Genomic DNA, 18,874 nt, shown 5'->3' on the forward strand with positions numbered 1-18,874 from the left:
AAGTTGGAGATGACTCCCCACAGCGTACACATTGATATGAAGGATAGTTTTTTTGTTGTTGTTTTAACAAGTGAAGGAAAACATTTCATGTTACCAACCCCCCCCCCCCCAACAAAAAAACCCCAACTTTGGACAGTTTGGGAGCTCTGAGGTAGTCTCCTCTCTAGCTGCGTCATGGGGAAGGAGAGATTCGATGATGCACAATCGTGTCCAGGTGTTAAGATAGAAACATTTAATACACTTTGTTTCTAGCTTTTGGTGTTGAGGACGCTTTTTTTTAACTTCACTTTGTTATGATTCAGTCAAGACACTTAACCATTGATTCATGGTTTGATTCTTTTTTTTAAAAAAAAAAATTCTCCACTTGAACACCCTTCAGAAGAGAAACCGGAAAAGCTGCCTGAAAGTAGGCCAAAGCAGTGTTGTTTCCATAGAAACCAGTTCACAGCAATCCGTGAGAATCGCAAGCACTGGGGGTGCTTTACAGTAGGCTGAATTGGGCTAGAGGCGGTTATCCCCATTCACCCTGGTCCTTCGCAGTACCCTGCAGGGAAGAAAAACAGGATGAACAGTACATGTCTACAGCCAACTTAAAAGGAGAAAAGTTGCCAGTTGAAGCAGCAGTGAGTAACCTGTTCAACAGCAATGTGCTTTATCCTAGGACAGGGGTCACTGATGTGGGGTTGGGGGAGCCATGGTGCCTGTTTTTAGAAAGCAGGCAGAGCCAAGTGGGGATTTTGCCCAGCAAAGTTTCTGATTGACCACTGGAGATTTGATCAGTTGTGCAGATTTTTAAAAAAATTACTTTGGCAGCAGCTGCCACCTTAGCACAAGGATTTTCATCGTGGGACTGAAGGTAACCTGCAGCAGCCATTTTGTGGCAGCCATTTTTGTGGTTATGCCCATTATGCTGTCAAAATTCCAAAGGTGCTTGTGGGCTAAAAAAGATTGGGAACCACCCCCCTGATCTCAGAGATCAGGATGACATCCTTGAGGCTTTGCCTGTTTTGTCCTCTCAACAACAATGTGAATGACGCTAGCCTGAATTAGCTTAGGCTTGTTTAAAAGCACAGTGAATTTCACAGTTGAACAAGGAATGGAACAAAAAGTATTTCTGGTTCAGATCAAATCCATTGTACTACACCAACTTGCTAACTTTGGGGGTGGGGGGGGGGCGGGAATGATGGGCACCCAAGTGTTATACCCAGAAATTCTACTGGACTCACCTTCGATCTCGGTTGTCAAAGTGGTCCGCTAACTGTTCCTGTGACATCCGGAAGTCCTCAAACGGCTGTTGATAGCGGGCTTCAAAAGAGCCTTCTCGGCCTCGGCTTGCCCCAAGATGATTTGCAGAGTCAGCTGACCTCTCTCGGAAGGCTGAAGCCCCAAAAGGGCTAATTTCTCCATTCTCCTGCTGAAATGGAAAGACATAAAAAGTTTTTTTTAATGCCAAGCAGGCTATAGGCTTTGGGGTTTCAATACACAAGATAAGAACTTTGGGGTGAGAAGGGTCTGTCTTATCCTCAATGTCAGAGAAAAAGTAAGTCCTCCACATTGCAAGCCCTCCACATTACAGCTATGGAGAGTTACACCCCAGCTTACTGGTGAGAAGTCTACAGACATACTGGAGTTCTCCATCTCTGCAGCCAGGATATGAACTTGATTAAGTGGCAAAGGAGCTGGGTGGGGCTCAAAAGAAAAATATGGACTCGGAGCTTAGGTCAGCTAAGAAACGGACAAATGAAAGAACTTGCTCTTCCCTTAGCCTAAGAGTCAGGTAAAGTATCTCTACCAACCCCCCCAATGCTAATATTTCTGAGATGGCCAAGGAGATACAATACCAAGGGTTTTATGACCCAGCAGCTGCTAAGCTATACTGCTTGAGACACTAGAGTACATTTTTTAAACAATTTGTACTTTTTTTTGTTCAAGCATAAACTTGTCTGCAATTAGACCTCATAAATTCTCAAAGTCTTTTTTAACAAAGACAATCAGCTATAAAACAAAAACAAACCCAAACACCAATTACCTTAAAACTGCCAAGAAAGCCGGCATGTCAGGCAGACAAGGATGTGGGTACCAGACTATGCTGTGCTCTCAAAGGTTAAATCCTGCACCCTGAACTGGGCTCATAACTACAAAGGCAGCCAGTGCGACCGGTGCAACATAGATTATAATATGCCTACACCATCCAATCCCTGCCAAAGATTCAAGTGACTGCACTTTGCACTGCTTGAAGTTGTCTTCAAGGATTGTCTTCCACATGATGTGATCCTGATACTCAAGCTTAGAGAAGGTACAAAATGACTTCATCCCAGGTTGCAGTTATGACAAGATGTTTTTCAACAACTGCAATCCTAAGAGGTACAGGCCACATAGGACCACGTGTTCCTTCAAGTCTGGCAGGCTTTCATAGTAATGGTTCCAAGCTTCACAGACTGAGTAAATACATTACAGCAGGGTTTGCATAACAAAGATTTTGCTCTCTTTCAATCCCCATGTCTATAAGAACATAAGAGAAGCCATGTTGAATCAGGCCAATGGCCCATCCAGTCCAACACTCTGTGTCACACAGTGGCAAAATTTTTTATTTATACACACACACTGTGGCTAATAGCCACTGATGGACCTCTGCTCCATATTTTTATCTATAATATCCACTTGCAAGCATGACATGCCACCTCCTGCCAACCCTATCTGCCACAGACTGTCCATCTGTGACCTTTTGGCACACTTAAGAGTAATAACAGAACACTTGTAAACATATAAATGTCCTCAAAAAAGGTGGACTTTTTGGTTCTTATAATGAGGGGACCTGGGTTCTTTGATAGATTGGAGGGGCATAAAATACAAAAGCTCGAGAATCACTATATTAGAACACCAGATTCACCTTGCCAGGGAAAATATCGATTTTCACCAACAAGGAGGCCAGTTCCAGATCTTCGCTGTAGTTGTTCTTCAAAGGCACAGCTCGGTATCCTAAAAGAAAATCAACATTATCTTTACTGAAAAGAGTCAGTAGAGGAGGCCAGCTGATCACAAACTAGGGATGGGCCAAATTGGGGAAATGGAGGTTTCTCCTGGTTCACAAGGTTCCATGAACCAGGACGAACCTCCCCCAGTTTGTGAACTGGTTCAGTTCATGAGGTTTGTGGATCTTCCCTTCCTCTTTCCAGCTAACAGTGGCTCCCTGAGGTCATCAGAATAGAAGGTGGGAAGATCTTGCAAAATATATTTAAGAGGAACATGGTGATCTCTTTAAATGCCTTCTGCAAGTCCCACTGTTGGCACCAGTGTGTCTGCTGACACAAATCACACAAACCCACGTGGGAGGTCCATGGGGCTCATGAGTATGGGATGGCATGAACTGAAGTTTACGAACCGTAAACTTGTGACAAACTTCAGTTTGTAATTCAGTTCATGCTTCTGTCACAAACACGTGCCTTCATTGCTATACTAATTTCACAATAGTATTTTAAAATCTATATTTTATGATAGCATAGTATTTATATAAAATTGTTTAGTTATTTGATTTTCAGTTCTATTGAGCTAAAGAACTGAACTGAGAATTTTGTTGCTGTCTGTTTTGCATGGACTCTCCTCAAAAGGTACACAACAGCATGATGAGTGCAGAATATAGGTGTGCAGGACACAGGTCAGGGCCACTGGGCACTGATTAGAGCAAATACTAGGGACAAGATGGAAGGGGAAAGGAATTCTGTCTCAGTGATACAGCATCTATTTGGCATGCAGAAAGTCCCAGGTTCAATCCCTATCACCTCCAGTTGAAAGGACCAAGTAGTTGGTGAAGTGAAAGACTTCTGCCTGAGACCCCAAAGAGTCACTGCCAATTAAGAGTACACAGTACTGATCTTGACAAAACAAAGGTCTAATTCAGTATAACGCAGCTTCAAATGAAAGGGGAGGTTGTTGACTTCCGCATATGCACCATGGCTTTCTCAGCTTTTAATAACCACTGCAGATCTTTTTAGGCTTTGGACTAGCAATGCACTGTTTCCTCATCTGCATGATGAAGTTACAAGGATTCCATGGGAAAGTCTATTTAATGCCGCTATACAACCCATTGCACAATAACAATCACAGAGATGTGTAGACTCCTTGTACCTTCCATTCCCATTAGTGCTGGCAAATGCATTTCCGCAGAGAGCAAGAGATCTCTCCTCTTCCCCCCCAGCCAAACCACCCAACATACCTGTCTTCAGGCCTTTAACCAGGAATGTGGCTTGAGCCAAGAAGTTCTGGTCACTGAACATGTCTTCTTCATAGACCACAAAGCGCAGGAAGGCAAACTCAGGGTTATGGACATGGAACTGAAAGGTTTTCAGGGGCCAAGCAGGGTTCAAGCCATTGTCAACTACAGTAAACAAAGACAATGGAAGTTCTGTTAGGTTTGTTTGTTCTAATCACAGGATGCTTCAAACAGTAATTGGCTTCAGTCACAGAAAGCCTGTTCTTCTTCAACATGAACCTAAACCTCTTTGGTTTCAGTTCTGCAGACTTGTTTCAACTACAGCGATTTTCTCTGAGACAAGCAGCCTTCCCCAAGAGCACCATGCCCTTGCACAAGACTTAAAACCCCTCACCACTATTGGAAGGGATCTGTGGGATCCAACCCCAAACCTTTTTGCAATTGGTGTACTCAGTTCCTAGCCAGAACCTCACAGAACCTACACCATCCTCTGCAGTATGCACTGACCAAAGGTATCTCTACGTATATGCAAGCATACCGCTTCCACACACTCCAGAGAGTTCAACTGCATGCACAGCACCGATTTGACAGCATCTCTTCCCCGTCACAGGAGAGTACCTGGGTGCACACTGCAAATGGGGACATGAAATGTTCAATTTCAACCAACCCCTCAAGGCTGCGCCACTGTGTGGAACAGGGTGCTGGGCTGAATGGACCACTGGTCTGATCTGGCGGAGCTCTTCTTATGGTATGAAGTCAGACAGTTCAGGTTCAATTCCAACACCCGCCTCCACCGCAGCAACACTAGCTTTCTGGCTTAACTAGTAAAAACAGGCAGAGTCTGGCAGGTTTACTCTGCTGCTGTCACCATCTTTTACCTGCAGTTGTTCCTAACGCGTCTGTAACAAGAGAGACAGGACTCTTTCCCATCTTATTGGGACACAGCAAAATGCCGAGAAGACATTTCTTCATTTGGATAGGCAAGAACTGTTCTAGCAACTTCTTGGCAGTGTGCAAACTGGATCCTTGTTGCCAAAAACACACTAGCTTGTTATCCGAGTTCTTCAGAACAGGTGCTGGCTAACTCCTATAGGATTGTGCAAGTGCTAGATTGTCATTAAGTTTTCTCGGATCTGCCTCTCAAACTCAAAATGGCTGCAATCAATGGTTGAACAGAACTAACCTAAAAAAAAAAAAAAAGAGCCCGCAGCTAAGACTGAGAGGTAAGTTCTTAATGACAATTAACAATATCTTAAAAATTAGTCATTTTAAAATTTAAGAATTAACCACTTCCATTCAGCTTTGTGTTGTATCTTGTTGTAATTACCATGGTTTCTTCCAGGATGAGAGATCTTGAAGAAAATAAAGATGTTGCCGAAAGCATTAACACTGAATTGTAACAGGAGGCTGATAACCCTGATGGAAATAGGAAGGAATACTCCTGAAGAAGTTTTTTGATGCAATGAGCCTATATCCGGGTGCTCATTGAATGGACCTTTCTTGTAATATTGTAACGTACAAAAAGATTACGTGATTCTTAAAAAGGTTTTACTAAACATTGTTAGCCAGTACGTCAGTGTTTGTTTCTTCTATTGCCTTCTGAATAGTCATGATGCAAGGCAGGGCTCATCCACTGAAACAAGCCTGCATCCACTGAAAGCTGCTCCCAGGCTCGTAAGAACATAAGAGAAGCCATGTTAGATCAGGCCAATGGCCCATCCAGTCCAACATTCTGTGTCACACAGCGGCCAAATATATATATATATATATATATATATATATATATATATATATATATATACACACACACACACACACACACACACACACGCTGTGGCTAATAGCCACTGATGGACCTCTGCTCCATATTTTTATCTAACCCCCTCTTGAAGGTGGCCATGCTTGTGGCCGCCACCACCTCCTGTGGCAGTGAATTCCTCAACTAAATACGTTTCATCAGCTACACCTCTATTTCTGCTCCAGCGATCAAAGGGATCCATTGCATGGTGAGCAATCCATTCTGCAGCCTTATCTCTGCAAATTGCTGAAGTTTCCATTCTTAGTACCAGAACAGAAAGCCTAGTATTTGTTTATGGATGGTTCAGTGAGCAGGAAACAACTCTTAGCCACATCAAAGGGTCCAAATGCCATTTGAGGCTACCTGGTTAAAGTCGTGCTGAATTTCTACAAACCGTGTCCTCATGCACTGATCTAAAAATATGAAGGGGAAGCAAGGAGCACAAAGCCAGAGGAAGAGGGCAACAGGAAGAGGGCCCCCTCCCCCCCAATGTCAGATCACCCAGTACTAATAAACCTAGCAACAAGGAGGAAGCTGATCTATAAAGATGATATAGAGATAAATGTTTCAGTGGTACAGGTACTCACCCACCATCTCTGTCTTCTGCTTTGCATTGTCATACTCTGCTCCAGATACCTCAACTTCTACAAAGGGACAAACAATTCCCCTTCCGTTCTTGGGAAGATGTCGTGCCCCAAGGACCTACACAGAGACACACACACACAAATAATCACACAATTGCTTTCCATAAGCTTCCCAGAGTACACAGAACAGCACCCCAGTCATAGAACAGAATTCATAGAATCATAGAGTTGGAAGGGACCTCCAGGGTCATCTGGTCCAACCCCCTGCACAGTGCAGGAACTTCACGAATATCTCTCCCCTCACACACATCCCCAGACTAACGACATTTATTTCAACATACATTTATTTCAATTTTTGTAGGTGACACCCCCCCCCAAAAGCTCAAGTTGAAATAAAAAATGTCTTTCAAATATTAGTTTCCCAGTTTTTATTTTGCTACAACAGGTCAACATTGTTAATCCTTTGCAATAATTTACTCTAGTTCAGGGGTCTCTGACAGGTAGCTTGTCAGCTACTGGTAGCTCACTGGCTGCTGCAGAGTAGCTTGTGCAACCCCTAGAAGACCCAGGAACAGAATGCAAGACAATCTGCTCCAGGCTTTCATTTTAAGCCTTTACTTCATTTCTGGTGCTTTTCCTAGTCCGTGTCCAGTTTCCAAGACAAAACAGAACATGATAACATGCCAGGGTGGTGATAGTGGGGATAGCGATTGTAAACTGCTCTGAGACTCCTTTGGATAGTGAAGAGCAGGGTATAAAAATCAACTCTTCTTCATCTTTTCATCCCAGAAGAAACCATCAACAAACAAATAATACACAAAAGGTTGGTGGTCCCTGGTTCAGATCCGCCAAGTCTGCTGCAAACATATAATCTATTTTTGCAGGTACATTTTATTTATTTACTTAATTTATGCCCTACACCCCTGCTGCCCATCAGGAAGCCTAAAGGTTTTGGATTGTCCTCCTCTCCTCCATTTTATGCTCTCAACAACCCTGTGAGGTAGGTTAGGCTGAGAGTATGTGGTTGGCTCAAGATCACCCAGGAGCTTCCATGGCAGAGTGGGGATTTTGAACCTGGATGTCTCAAACATTCAGTGAGATCAAGGCCCATGCACCTATGCAAGTAGAATGGATGGTTGGTGGAATTTCAGAACCATTCTCTATCTTTAGAAACACCTTGCAAACAAACAAAGTAGGGAAGCAGGCATAAAGGGGACAGACACTTTTCTCCCTCCAGTGTTTGCTTCCTATGGGGTTTTGCTATGTGAAGGAGCACTTGTAACTAGGACTGTCTACTTGCTGCAATGCAGTCCAGTTTATTACTCCAGCTGGCTCTGCCACCTCATTCTCCCTGCATGGAGAACCTCAGGTCTCAGTCATGACTGCCTTCACCTGCATCAAATGCAATGTAGCCCAGACAGCATCAGCAGTGAAAGGATCCAGAAGCTCCCTGGCCTGCTTCTCAAGGGCTGTTGCCAACATCCTGGATGTTTCATTCCCTACTCTCAGAAGTAGTCAGCCATAGTTAGTGGCACATACTGACATGGAAGTAACAGAGCATTTTACTCTGCATCCCCTTTTCTGCACTTCACCTGAGGCCAGATTTGCAGGTGGCATACAGATGTGCCTTCTTCCAGAGACAGGACATTCTCCTGGCATCTGGAGAACTTTACTGCTCCCTGTCCTTGCTCTGCTTCACATAGCCAGTTTTGACTTCAGTCTGGATTTTCTAACACATGTACTTCAGATTGCAATTTTCATTTCTGGAAGCATTTTCAGGCCTCCTGCATGTTTATTCACCATATTCACTGCTTCTGCTTCCCTCCAAGAAGAAGGAGAAGCAGAAGAAGAGAAATAAAGCAAATGCATTTTTTTTTAGATTTTTAAAAAAGTCTAGGCTGGGAAAGAAGTGGCTTCATGAATGCCATATGGGACAGCCAATCAGCATTCTGCAGAGCTGGTTTTTCTGGGAAATGGGAACAACTGGTTCTTTGATTTATTTTTGAAGTCTGCATGTCTGTCTAAAACGTTCTACTAAGGATCTAGCGCAGCCTCACCACTCAAAGTATGCATGTAGTGCAGCCTAAACCAAGGAATCCACACCTAATTACTGCACAAAATTTGAGAAATGGGAAAAGCAATTTAAACAGAGGGTGCCACCTGTAGGTGGCAGAAGATTACGTAATGTCAACTATCTTCTCCAAAGAATTGTTTTCCCACAACTATTCCAGAGAGACTCTCTGTTCTCATTCGTTTCGAGGTATATATCAAGTACTTAACAGGCCATTCTGTGAAATCATACCCCACTCCCCACTGGAGCATTTGTAATTATAACAAGTAAAGCTTGACCTTACATATTTCAAAAGACAAGAATATTCATAATACATAAACATAAAAAGCTCCATGACACAGCAGCAGACAATAGGGGAAATACTTCTTGATACAGAGAGTGATTAAAATGTGGAATTTGTTGCCAGAGGATGTAGTGAAGGCCTCAGGAATAAACAGCTTTAAAAAGGGATTAGACGGATTCATGGAGGATAAGTGTGTCAGTGGCTACAAGCCATGGTGACTGAAGGAAACCTCTACATTCAGAGGCAGTCAGCCTCTGAATCCCAGGACCAGGAGGCAACATCAGGCCCTTGACCTCCATGCCATACTGTTGGCTGTCCAGAGGAACTGACTGGCCACTCTGTGAGAAAGAATGCTGGACTAGATGGACTATTGGGTCAGATCCAGCAGGGTTGCTCTTACGGCCTTATAGATGAAGAAGAGGAGTAGGTTTTTATATCCTGCTTTTCTCTACCTTAAGGAGTCTCAAAAGCAGCTTACAATTGCCTCTCCCTTCCTCTCCCCACAACAAGCACCTTGTGAGGTATGTGCAGTTTTAAGAGTTCAGAGAGAACTGTGACTGGCCTAAGGTCACCCAGAAGGCTTCACATGGAAGTGTGAGGAATCAAACCTGGTTCTCCAGGTTAAAGTCTGCTGCTTTTATCCATTTACAGCACACTACTCATCTAGCACAATGTTCTTCAACCTCTTTTAGAACTCTCAAGTGAGCCATAGAGCCATACCTTCTCAATCAATATTACAGAGATTTTTTTGGAAGGACCTGCTGCTAGCGTCCATGTGTACAGAGTCATATGCCCTCCACAAGCCATGGACTGAGGGCCACTGGTATAAGCTGTAGCTTTAGCAGCCCACTAAACTTCCCAAATTGAGACTTCCTACTTGGTTATGGCAAAGCCAAAGCCGTATTATAAATACAGACGTCAAACATGTCAAAGGTGTCTCATGTCAAACACAGTTGGTTACAAACTGGTTTTCTTTTCATGATGTACCGTGGCAGTCTTCAGATGCTCAAAAGACACATCCGTCACTTTAAGGATCTACTACATCGCTTGTTGGAACCAGCACAAACCTCAATGGAGATGGAAAGGGGCTCCACCCCACGCAGGGTGTTCTTATCAAATGGATCAAAGATGTCATCCCGCATGTTGGCTGGTTGCAACATGAAACCACACCGACCTCCGCACATGAATAGGGCCTGATTCATCTGCATTGGCTTGTCTGCAAAACACAGAGAAACAGTCTCAGGACCATTTTAATAGCACCAATTTGTTTTGCTTAACGCCATGATTAAATTTAGTGTCTACATCAATGCCAAATGGCCAGTTAACAAAACTCTAAAAAGGAGTTCTGTATGCAATAAAAATGTCTTTTCCCCCAGCATCTTTTAGCCATGCCTCTAATGATCTCATGGCAGCACAGCAAGATGTCAGTGAGTGCTGAGAGAAACAAAGAAGATTTGGGAAAGGAAAGGTCTCCTGTGAAAACACCAGTCATTTCTGATTCTGGGGTGATGCTCACAACGTTTTCACAGCAGACTTTTTACGGGGTGGTTTGCCATTGCCTTTCCCAGTCATCTACACTTTCCCCCCAGCAAGCTGGGTACTCATTTTACCGACCTCAGAAGGATGGAAGGCTGAGTCAACCTCGAGCCGGCCACCTGAAAACCCAGCTTCTGCTGGGGATCGAACTCAGGTCGTGAGCAGAGCTTAGGACTGCAGTACTGCAGCTTTAACACTCTGTGCCACGGGGCTCTTCTAAGAAGATATGAGCACATGGTAAAACCAGAACCTGTTTGTGAATACTCAGCCTGCAAAATCTCAAGGCACATTCAGGACTTTAAGAATCTACATGTGTACCCTGCTTGCAAAGTCTACTATGACAAGCACATTCTCCCTGCACAATCTTGGTAAAGTAGGCCATGTCTCTGAGAACACACAAGTGAACACTGGAGCCCAAAGTTTATTTTGGACCAAGCTCTTACTTGATTCAGAAAGAGAAAGTTTGCCCAGAAGCTGGTGTCCCCCAGTGGAGCTCAGAGAATGTGTTGCACGACCCAGAAGGAACCAACCTTCAAATTTCACCTTTGCCATGAACTTGCTAGGTAGTTTTAGCAAGCTACTCTTCACCTCAGCTGCAGTATGAGGATAACTGTTGTAAGGTTTGCAAGCTTTGCAAGGCTGGATCCTGCAGACCCCACTCTGCTAGTAGCAACACCTTTCTCTGGCATAAGGATCCTTTCCCTGATGCAGGAGACTCTTCAGAGCCTCTTGTGCCAGAGGAATGGCTCCTTGCAACAGAGGAAAGCACCACCACTAGTGGAAGAGATCCAATCCAATCAGTGTGGAAAGTGCTATATAAATGCTAAACAACTGTATAAATCATAAAAATACTGCATATCATCAGTATAATATTGCATATCATCAACCCTAAGCAAATGCAGAATAAGAGTGCCTGGAATGTTGTAGAATGCACACAGTCACTCAGTAGAAGAAAAAACTTTCCTGTTGGGCAAACATGCTGTGGACATCACAGAGAATTGCTGTGAAGTGGAACACATCTATGAGAGGAAGGCAGCTCTGACCTGCCGTTTGGAAGTTGAGTGCCACCAACTGACTGCCACAGATCCACATAGGCAGGGGATCGTAGTTGGAGGAATCAAGGCGTTGCCCCTTGGGATAGATGCGAGAAAGCTGTAGCCGGTTGTACTGGAGGAACTTTTTGCCTTTGATTTTGTTGACGTACTTTTCCGCCTTTGTTTCAGGGAAGGAGGACATATCTCTGTAGCAGGCCCTGTCTGTACCAATCTCTGTAGGGGAAATGGGGCAGACGTTGGTCAGGAAGCTGATACCACAAGTAGTGACAAAAGAAGACTGGTATTGAAACAAACTCTTAAAATGAAAGCCATGCAATACATAAGAAATGAGTTTCAATCTATTTAAAATCAAGACAGTGATGGAAAGTGCTGTGACGTCGCAGTTGTCTTATGATGACCCCACAGGGTTTTCAAGGCAAGATATGTTCAGAAGAAGATTGCTATTGCTTGCATCTATGTCGCAACCCTGGACTTTCTTGGTTATCTTCCTTCCAAATACTAACCAGGGCCAACCCTGCTTAGTTTTTTAGACTTGATGAGATCAGGGCAAAATACAAACCAATGGAAGATTTATTTATTTATTTGTTGGCAAGTGGGTACCACATGGGAGTGGAGTCCAAGCAGTGAATTCACCTGGAAATGGTGAATTTGCCGCTTGGACTCCACTCCCACATGGCACTTTAATTGTTTAAAGGGAATATTCCCTTTAAATGGGTTTTGGAAGATTCTCCCCCACTTCCATTCTGCTGGCCTTGAGGAGCTGCCCACAGAAGAAAGGAGGGAGAGAAGATCCACAGACCTTATGAACCCAAACAGGTTTGCAAAGTTTTGTTAATGGGACACATACTGGGATGAACCTCCATCTTTCTAGTTCATAACCATCCGATGTCATGAATATTATTTTTTTTTGGGGGGGGGGGGGGGGACAGCTGTTATTTTTTAAAAGCAAGCTGTTGACTGGTTAATGCCCAGGATACCAAATTTGCAACAGACGTAAATCAGATTTTGAACTAACAGCTAACAAACTTGAAAGCGGCAATTTGTTTCACTTTGCAACCCTTTTGTTATTTTGCTCCATGGTTACTGAGCAACTTTAAAACACCTATGATAAAGCCTTCATTCAACTGCTGCTGATATCAAAAAGAGGAAGGCAGACCACTAGAATGCCCCAGATTTCTGAATCAACTAACTTCTCATGTCTAGTTTTACTATTTCAAGTACTTTTCAAGTACACAACCCTTTTCAAGCTTCAAAGCAAATTCTATGCTCCCTTGTTCTGCCTTTCAGTTGTTTCTGAAATTCATGAAAAGCTGCACATAAATGACCAAGCTAGGAAAACAATTGGTCAAGATCCACCAGAACTATTTCCATGACAGCAAAGTTCAATTGCTACATCATTTTAACAAGAGGCAGGTCTACCAGTCAGTTGTTATTTGTAGTTTGAAGGCTGAACTCATCCCAGATATTTGGGCTGACACCCGTAGCCATGATTTGCTGTATATAACCAAAGGAAGCTGCACTTACTGTCTTCATCAAAGGGGACAGGGCGACAGTAGATGACAAGCTCAGAAAGCTCCAGTGCTATCTTCTTCCTCCTCTCCATCATCTTGCCTTCTGAGAGCTGCCAAAGAAAAAAACAACAACTGCAGGGCTTATGACATGGCACAGGAATGAACTTGGCTGTAACAAGAAGCATGTGCCATCAACACTGATTGCAAGTGAGGAATAGCAGGGCAACTGGATTTCATGGAGGTTTGCTGGACATCAATCGGAACTCTTTTTGCCACAGAAAAAGGTATCAAAAGATACCATCTTTTCCTTCCTCATTTTCTTAGAAATTTATAGAAGAAGAAGATGATGATGATATTGGATTTATATCCCGCCCTCCACTCCGAAGAGCCTCAGAGCGGCTCACAATCTCCTTTACCTTCCTCCCCCACAACAGACACCCTGTGAGGTGGGTGGGGCTGGAGAGGGCTCTCACAGCAGCTGCCCTTTCAAGGACAACTTCTGCCAGAGCTATGGCTGACCCAAGGCCATGCTAGCAGGTGCAAGTGGAGGAGTGGAGACTCAAACCCGGTTCTCCCAGTTAAGAGTCCGCACACTTAACCACTACACCAAACTAGCTCTCCTTAGCCTTACTACTAAGAAGCTCTGTGGAAAAGGGATTTTTACACCCTTCCTATTGGCACCCAATATAACCTTCTTAGAAGTACCTTTGGCTTTTGCATCTACGAATTACAACATTCGATGAGACAGCATCTCTCACTTACCCTGGCATCAGCAGTCTGTGCTGCCTCACGGATTTTCTTCACCCAGTCCGACAGGTCTTCATGTGTGTCAGCAGCCACATCCAGGGACCTTCGCGAGATAGAAGCCATGCTGATGGAGAAGACAAACATGCGGTTGTTCTTCCCCTCAGGGCGGATAGCTGTGGGAGGAGAAAGTGGGAGTAAAGTCAGTGTTAGGCTATGGGGTCACAGGCCAATGCCCTTCTCTAAGTCCTCAGGGCTGCTCATTGATTTAAAAGATTTTTATGCCCCTATTTTTAATTTTTTACTATGCAGGCAATGTGCGCTCCAGACAAAAGACAAAAAAAGGAAGAAACAAAATTCAAGATTGGTTTAATTTAATCCTGACTTCTTCTTATAGACAGCAGGAGTGGAGTTCCCTAGAGCAAAGAAGGTAATTGCAGTGGCCCTGAACCTCTCCAAATCCAGCACACAACAGTTATCGTATTTTGTTTACTGTATCCACTTTGTAGTTCTCTGTGTCTAGATTTCACCTTCTCTCTATATCCTGCCCCCTCATGCCAGATGGTTATTCTACTTCTGAGATCACCAACTTTCCTCAGTGTGAACACTGCACACCATCCAGACATTCTCAGGCAGTAACAGAGCAGCTGGTAGATGCAGGTCTCATGGAGGGACATGTATTTTGCTCAACAGAAGAGGGGAAACTCAGAAGAACTCTCACAGCCATCAAATCATATGAGGCTGTGTCACTTTACATCGGAGAAGCTTTTTCTAGGACATGTGTTCCGTTTTGGGCATCACCGTTTAAGAAGGATATAGACAAGGTGGAACATGTCCAGCGGAGGGCAACAAAGATGGTGAGGGGTCTGGAGACCAAGACCTATGAAGAAAGGTTGAAGGAGCTGGGTTTGTTTAGAATGGAGGCGATATGATCACCATCTTCAAGAACTTGAAGGGCTGTCATTTAGAGGATAGTGCAGAATTGTTGTCCGTTGCCCCAGAAGGTCGGACCAAAACCAATGGGTTGAAATTAAATCGAAGGAGTTTCTGGCTAAACTTTAGGAAGAACTTCCTGACAATTAGAGTTGTTCCTCAGTGGAATGGGCTTCATTGGGAGGTGGTGGGCTTTCCTTTCTTGGAAGTTTTTAAATATAGGCTAGATGGCCATCTGAAAGCAATGCTGATTCTGTGAATTAGGCAGATCATGAGAGGGACGGCAGGAAGGGTTGCAGCAGTGCTTAGTTCTTGTGGCCCTTTTGACACAAGTTCATTGTCCCATCCCTAACACCCATACATAAAGTAAAAAGTTCATTTACCAATTTGACAGGATGGTACATCTAGGACACCTCCAAGCAGGTCTCCCAGGGGACTGTTCTCATCTAGCTGTTGCTGGAAGAAAAATCACAGCAGTGTACTACCTTTACTTATAGCCCACCTTATACAAAGTAATTAAGAGCAAGCAAAACACATTTTTAATAAAGTAATTTTAATATGAGTATTTATATCTTGTCTTCCCGTACCTGTCCACCCAAAAGGAGGTTCAAGATTGTTTTGTGTGTTTTTTTTAAACTTTGCATAAAAAAAAAATTAAATACACCTAAAATTATCCCTGACCTGGATAGCCAGACAATCCCAGTCTCATTAGAACTTGGAAGCTAAGCAGGGTTGACTCTGGCAAGTACTTGGATGGGAGACCTCCTTGGAATACCAGCAGTCTGGAGGCAGGGGCAGGCTATTCAGCCACCTCTCTGAATATCCTCCAGGCCCCCAGTAGGGGGCAGTCAACAGTGATCACCATGATCACTTCCACACACACACACACACAAACATACCCCCCCCTCCCCAAAAAAGACATCTAAACTTGTTGTTCAGTTGTGATGTGACTGTCCTCTCTCACATCATTCCTACTTGTTGACAATCCCACCATACTCTCGGCAAGGGCCGCACAGATTTAAATAAAAAGCAATAAAATACATTCGAGCTGCTTTGCCAGTTCTTGAAGAGAAAGCAATTCTGCAGGTGGTGCTCCCGTCAGAAAGACTTCCCTGTGCCCCTCACTTTATTAAGTCCATAGGCTCAGCAGGAGACTGTGGCTGCCCTGTTTCTCCTCTTTCCACTTAAGTCAGCTCCCAAATGCAATCCCAAAACTGGAAGGTTTTTTTTTTAGGAAATGAAAACAAAACAAAATGTGGAAACTTTCCTAGCAATTTCTTTCTCATCTCCAAAATGAATGCTCACCTCTGTCTCTGGCTCCAGACCTGTTGGACTTGCTATTTCTTCTACATAGTTAGATGGAAACCACAGCTGCTTCTTACCCCCATAATCTCCTCTCCACCTGAGAAAAACAAAGCAGGCAAACAGTGATTTTATATTGAGAAGACTTAACTTTGGAGATTGAACAACATTGAAGGAGACTTGCAGAACTTACTTAGCTGTATGTGTGCTCAGTGCTGTCAAGCTGCTTCTGATTTATGGTGATCCAATGAATTAATGGCCTTCAAAACATATTATCATTAAAAGCCTTGCTCAGGTCTTACAAACCAAGGGCCATGGCTTCCTTTCTTGAGTCAATGCATTTAATTTTGGGTCTTCCTCTTTTCCTGCTGCCTTTTACTTTTCCTAGCATTATTGTCTCTGACAGCAAGTCTTCTCATAATGTGACCAAAATATGATAGCCTCAGTTTAATCATTTTGAGGCCTAGGGAGAATTCAGGCTTAATTTGATCAAGAACCTACTTATTTGTTGTCTTTTTGGTGGTTCACAGTATCTGTAAAACTCTCCTCCAACACCACATTTCAAATGAACCATTTTCTTCTTGTTAGCTTTCTTCATTGTCCAGCTTTCACATCCATACACAGTAAACTAGCTCTATGCCAGTGATGGATTTACCAGTGGCAGCAGTATAGTTAACCTCAAGAATCAACCACTCCACATGGTTAGTTCTGTCCTGCCCCCAAGGAATGGAAGACAGATTACCAAAGTCCTGCTTTATCACTCACATGAAACACTACCACATTACTCGGACCCTAGCTTAAATGGCTAAAACATTTCTGCAATTGGATCAAAAGTTGTCCTCAAGCAGCTGCAAAAAGGCACGGGAGTGGTATGATTTGGAGATACAAAGCAGCAGATAAGAGAAGATTGCAAAGTGAAAGCTGCAGATGGAAGGAACATTCAGCCCACTGCTTCTCCCCTTCAAAGCACCCAATTATTTCAAGATGTGCTCCTCTGGAGATATATTTAAGCCACTAAGTAACTAAGCAGTTGATAGATCAAGATGGTAGAGGAAACTCACCAGCCTCCTTCTTGTTTCTCCACATTCTGGATGACAACGTTTTTTGTGAAAGTGAGTTCATCTTCCCGCTGTGCCTTGTAGTCAAACAAGGCTTTGACAGCACACTAAGCACAAGAGATGAGAGAGGCTATTTGATCACTGCAAAAGCTGTGATGGGTATACGTATAATGAGAATGAGGCTACTAAGGCCAAGGATTTCAGTGGAACGCTACATAATTTATGGTTAGATCCTTATATCTATCTTGGTGCATCCACCACAGATAGGAACAAAGAATGAAATTTACAACAAAAAACCCTATAAAAAACAATCTGATGCCTGGGAGAGAAAATCTTTCTATTTTCAGACTCCCATGACTAAAGTTCCCATGTCTCCAAGTGTATGTACATACCTGAAATTTAAATATGCAAACAACCACACTGCACAAGCCAGTCCTTCAGGTACACACAAAAGACAGAGTACACACTGGTACTCGCAAACGGGATTAGCAAACAGGAGCCCTGTGGGCCACTTGATTGATAAAACCCTTCCTTCTACAAAGAATGAGTCACTGAGCAAAAGAACCTAGCAAAATTATTCTGAAACAGGCCATCCTCCACCAATCCCAACAGCAGTCTAAGAACCACTGTGTTGTACTGAGATCTGGGAGACCCTGGTCAGGTTCAAATCCTCACTTTGCCATGGAAGCTTGCTGGGTGACCTTGGGCCAGTCACATGCTCTCAGCCTAACCTCCCTGGCAGGGTTGTTGTGAGGATACACTGGAGGAGAAGAGAACAATGTAGGTCCCTAATGAGGACTAACCATGGGGTATAAATCAGGTAAATAAATAAATCTCCCCATTTTGCAACTCAACAAGTAGGCCTCCTCTGTCTAATTCCATAATGTCACAAGAACACCACAGTCAAATTAAGATGGGTATATACCAGGGTACTCCCTTTCATGCCATATCAAATCATGCTGCACCAGTGCCAGATGGATCTGCATGCCCAAACTGCCTTACGTGGGTTTCTTTTGCATACCTTGAAGGTGGGCATGGGGTTGGCTTCCACATAGAACCCTGGATTCCGTCCTTCATAGAGAGCACCATAGTCTGGCTCCTGGTGGACAAAGCAAAGAAGAGATATAGAAGAAGTACATTTATCCATGTCCTACTGCAGAGAAAGCGAGAAATACAAGCAAAGAGATTCCAAGGCAGGTGAAAGAGACAGCTCAGTCTTGCTTAATGCCCCTTCTTGACACAGTATATATTGGGCTTCGGATTCAGTGGGAGCTCACAGGAGTGCAGCTCCTGAACTTTTCTGACAGTTCCACCTCCTTCTTCCCACCTTGCCCATTGAATAGCAGGTGCAGCTGCATAACAATCCCTGGATGAGCTCCACCACCTTTTCCCCTATAAATCAACCCCTGGTATATATCCTTTGAGGATTTTGTCTATGTGGAACTAGCAATCTCTGGCACAGGCTCTTTGGCAGGCCCTTTTCACAATCAGAAAACATGTCAGGGTCCTTCCTCCAGCTGCATCATCATCATCATCATATAAAGTGCCATCAAGTCATAACCAACTTGGAGAAAGTCCTCTCAAGGAGTTCTCAAGACAAGAAATGAGCAGAGATGGTTTGCCTTTACCTTCCCCAGAATAGTAGCCCTGATCTTCCTTGGCAGTCTCCCATCCAAGTACTGACTTGGGTTGACTTTGCTTAGCTTCCAAACTCTGATAACCCCAGGCTAGTCTGGACTATTTAGGCTGCTGGCTGCACAATACCAGAGATAATCTGGACTTGCATAGA

The 18,874-nt window shown here is 43.7% G+C and overlaps 1 protein-coding gene across 2 annotated transcripts in view; it reads right to left on the bottom strand.

Annotated features, from left to right (window-relative positions):
* Nucleotides 1-349: 349 nt before the first annotated feature.
* PLCG1 (phospholipase C gamma 1) overlaps nucleotides 350-18,874 on the bottom strand; it is a 114,467-nt gene continuing 95,942 nt past the window's right edge. For both annotated transcript variants that reach the window (XM_060230917.1, XM_060230918.1), the window contains exons 20-32: nucleotides 18,107-18,184; nucleotides 17,089-17,192; nucleotides 16,031-16,127; nucleotides 15,109-15,181; nucleotides 13,811-13,968; nucleotides 13,062-13,158; nucleotides 11,526-11,750; nucleotides 10,014-10,162; nucleotides 6,596-6,710; nucleotides 4,214-4,375; nucleotides 2,891-2,979; nucleotides 1,227-1,414; nucleotides 350-544 (exon numbers count right to left, since the gene is read on the bottom strand). In XM_060230917.1, coding sequence (XP_060086900.1) covers nucleotides 502-544; nucleotides 1,227-1,414; nucleotides 2,891-2,979; nucleotides 4,214-4,375; nucleotides 6,596-6,710; nucleotides 10,014-10,162; nucleotides 11,526-11,750; nucleotides 13,062-13,158; nucleotides 13,811-13,968; nucleotides 15,109-15,181; nucleotides 16,031-16,127; nucleotides 17,089-17,192; nucleotides 18,107-18,184 — 1,578 coding nt within the window. In that variant the 3' untranslated portion in view covers nucleotides 350-501. The remainder of the gene's footprint in view (nucleotides 545-1,226; nucleotides 1,415-2,890; nucleotides 2,980-4,213; nucleotides 4,376-6,595; nucleotides 6,711-10,013; nucleotides 10,163-11,525; nucleotides 11,751-13,061; nucleotides 13,159-13,810; nucleotides 13,969-15,108; nucleotides 15,182-16,030; nucleotides 16,128-17,088; nucleotides 17,193-18,106; nucleotides 18,185-18,874) is intronic.

The sequence above is a fragment of the Heteronotia binoei genome, chromosome 2, assembly GCF_032191835.1.
Source record: "Heteronotia binoei isolate CCM8104 ecotype False Entrance Well chromosome 2, APGP_CSIRO_Hbin_v1, whole genome shotgun sequence".
Taxonomy (NCBI): domain Eukaryota; kingdom Metazoa; phylum Chordata; class Lepidosauria; order Squamata; family Gekkonidae; genus Heteronotia; species Heteronotia binoei.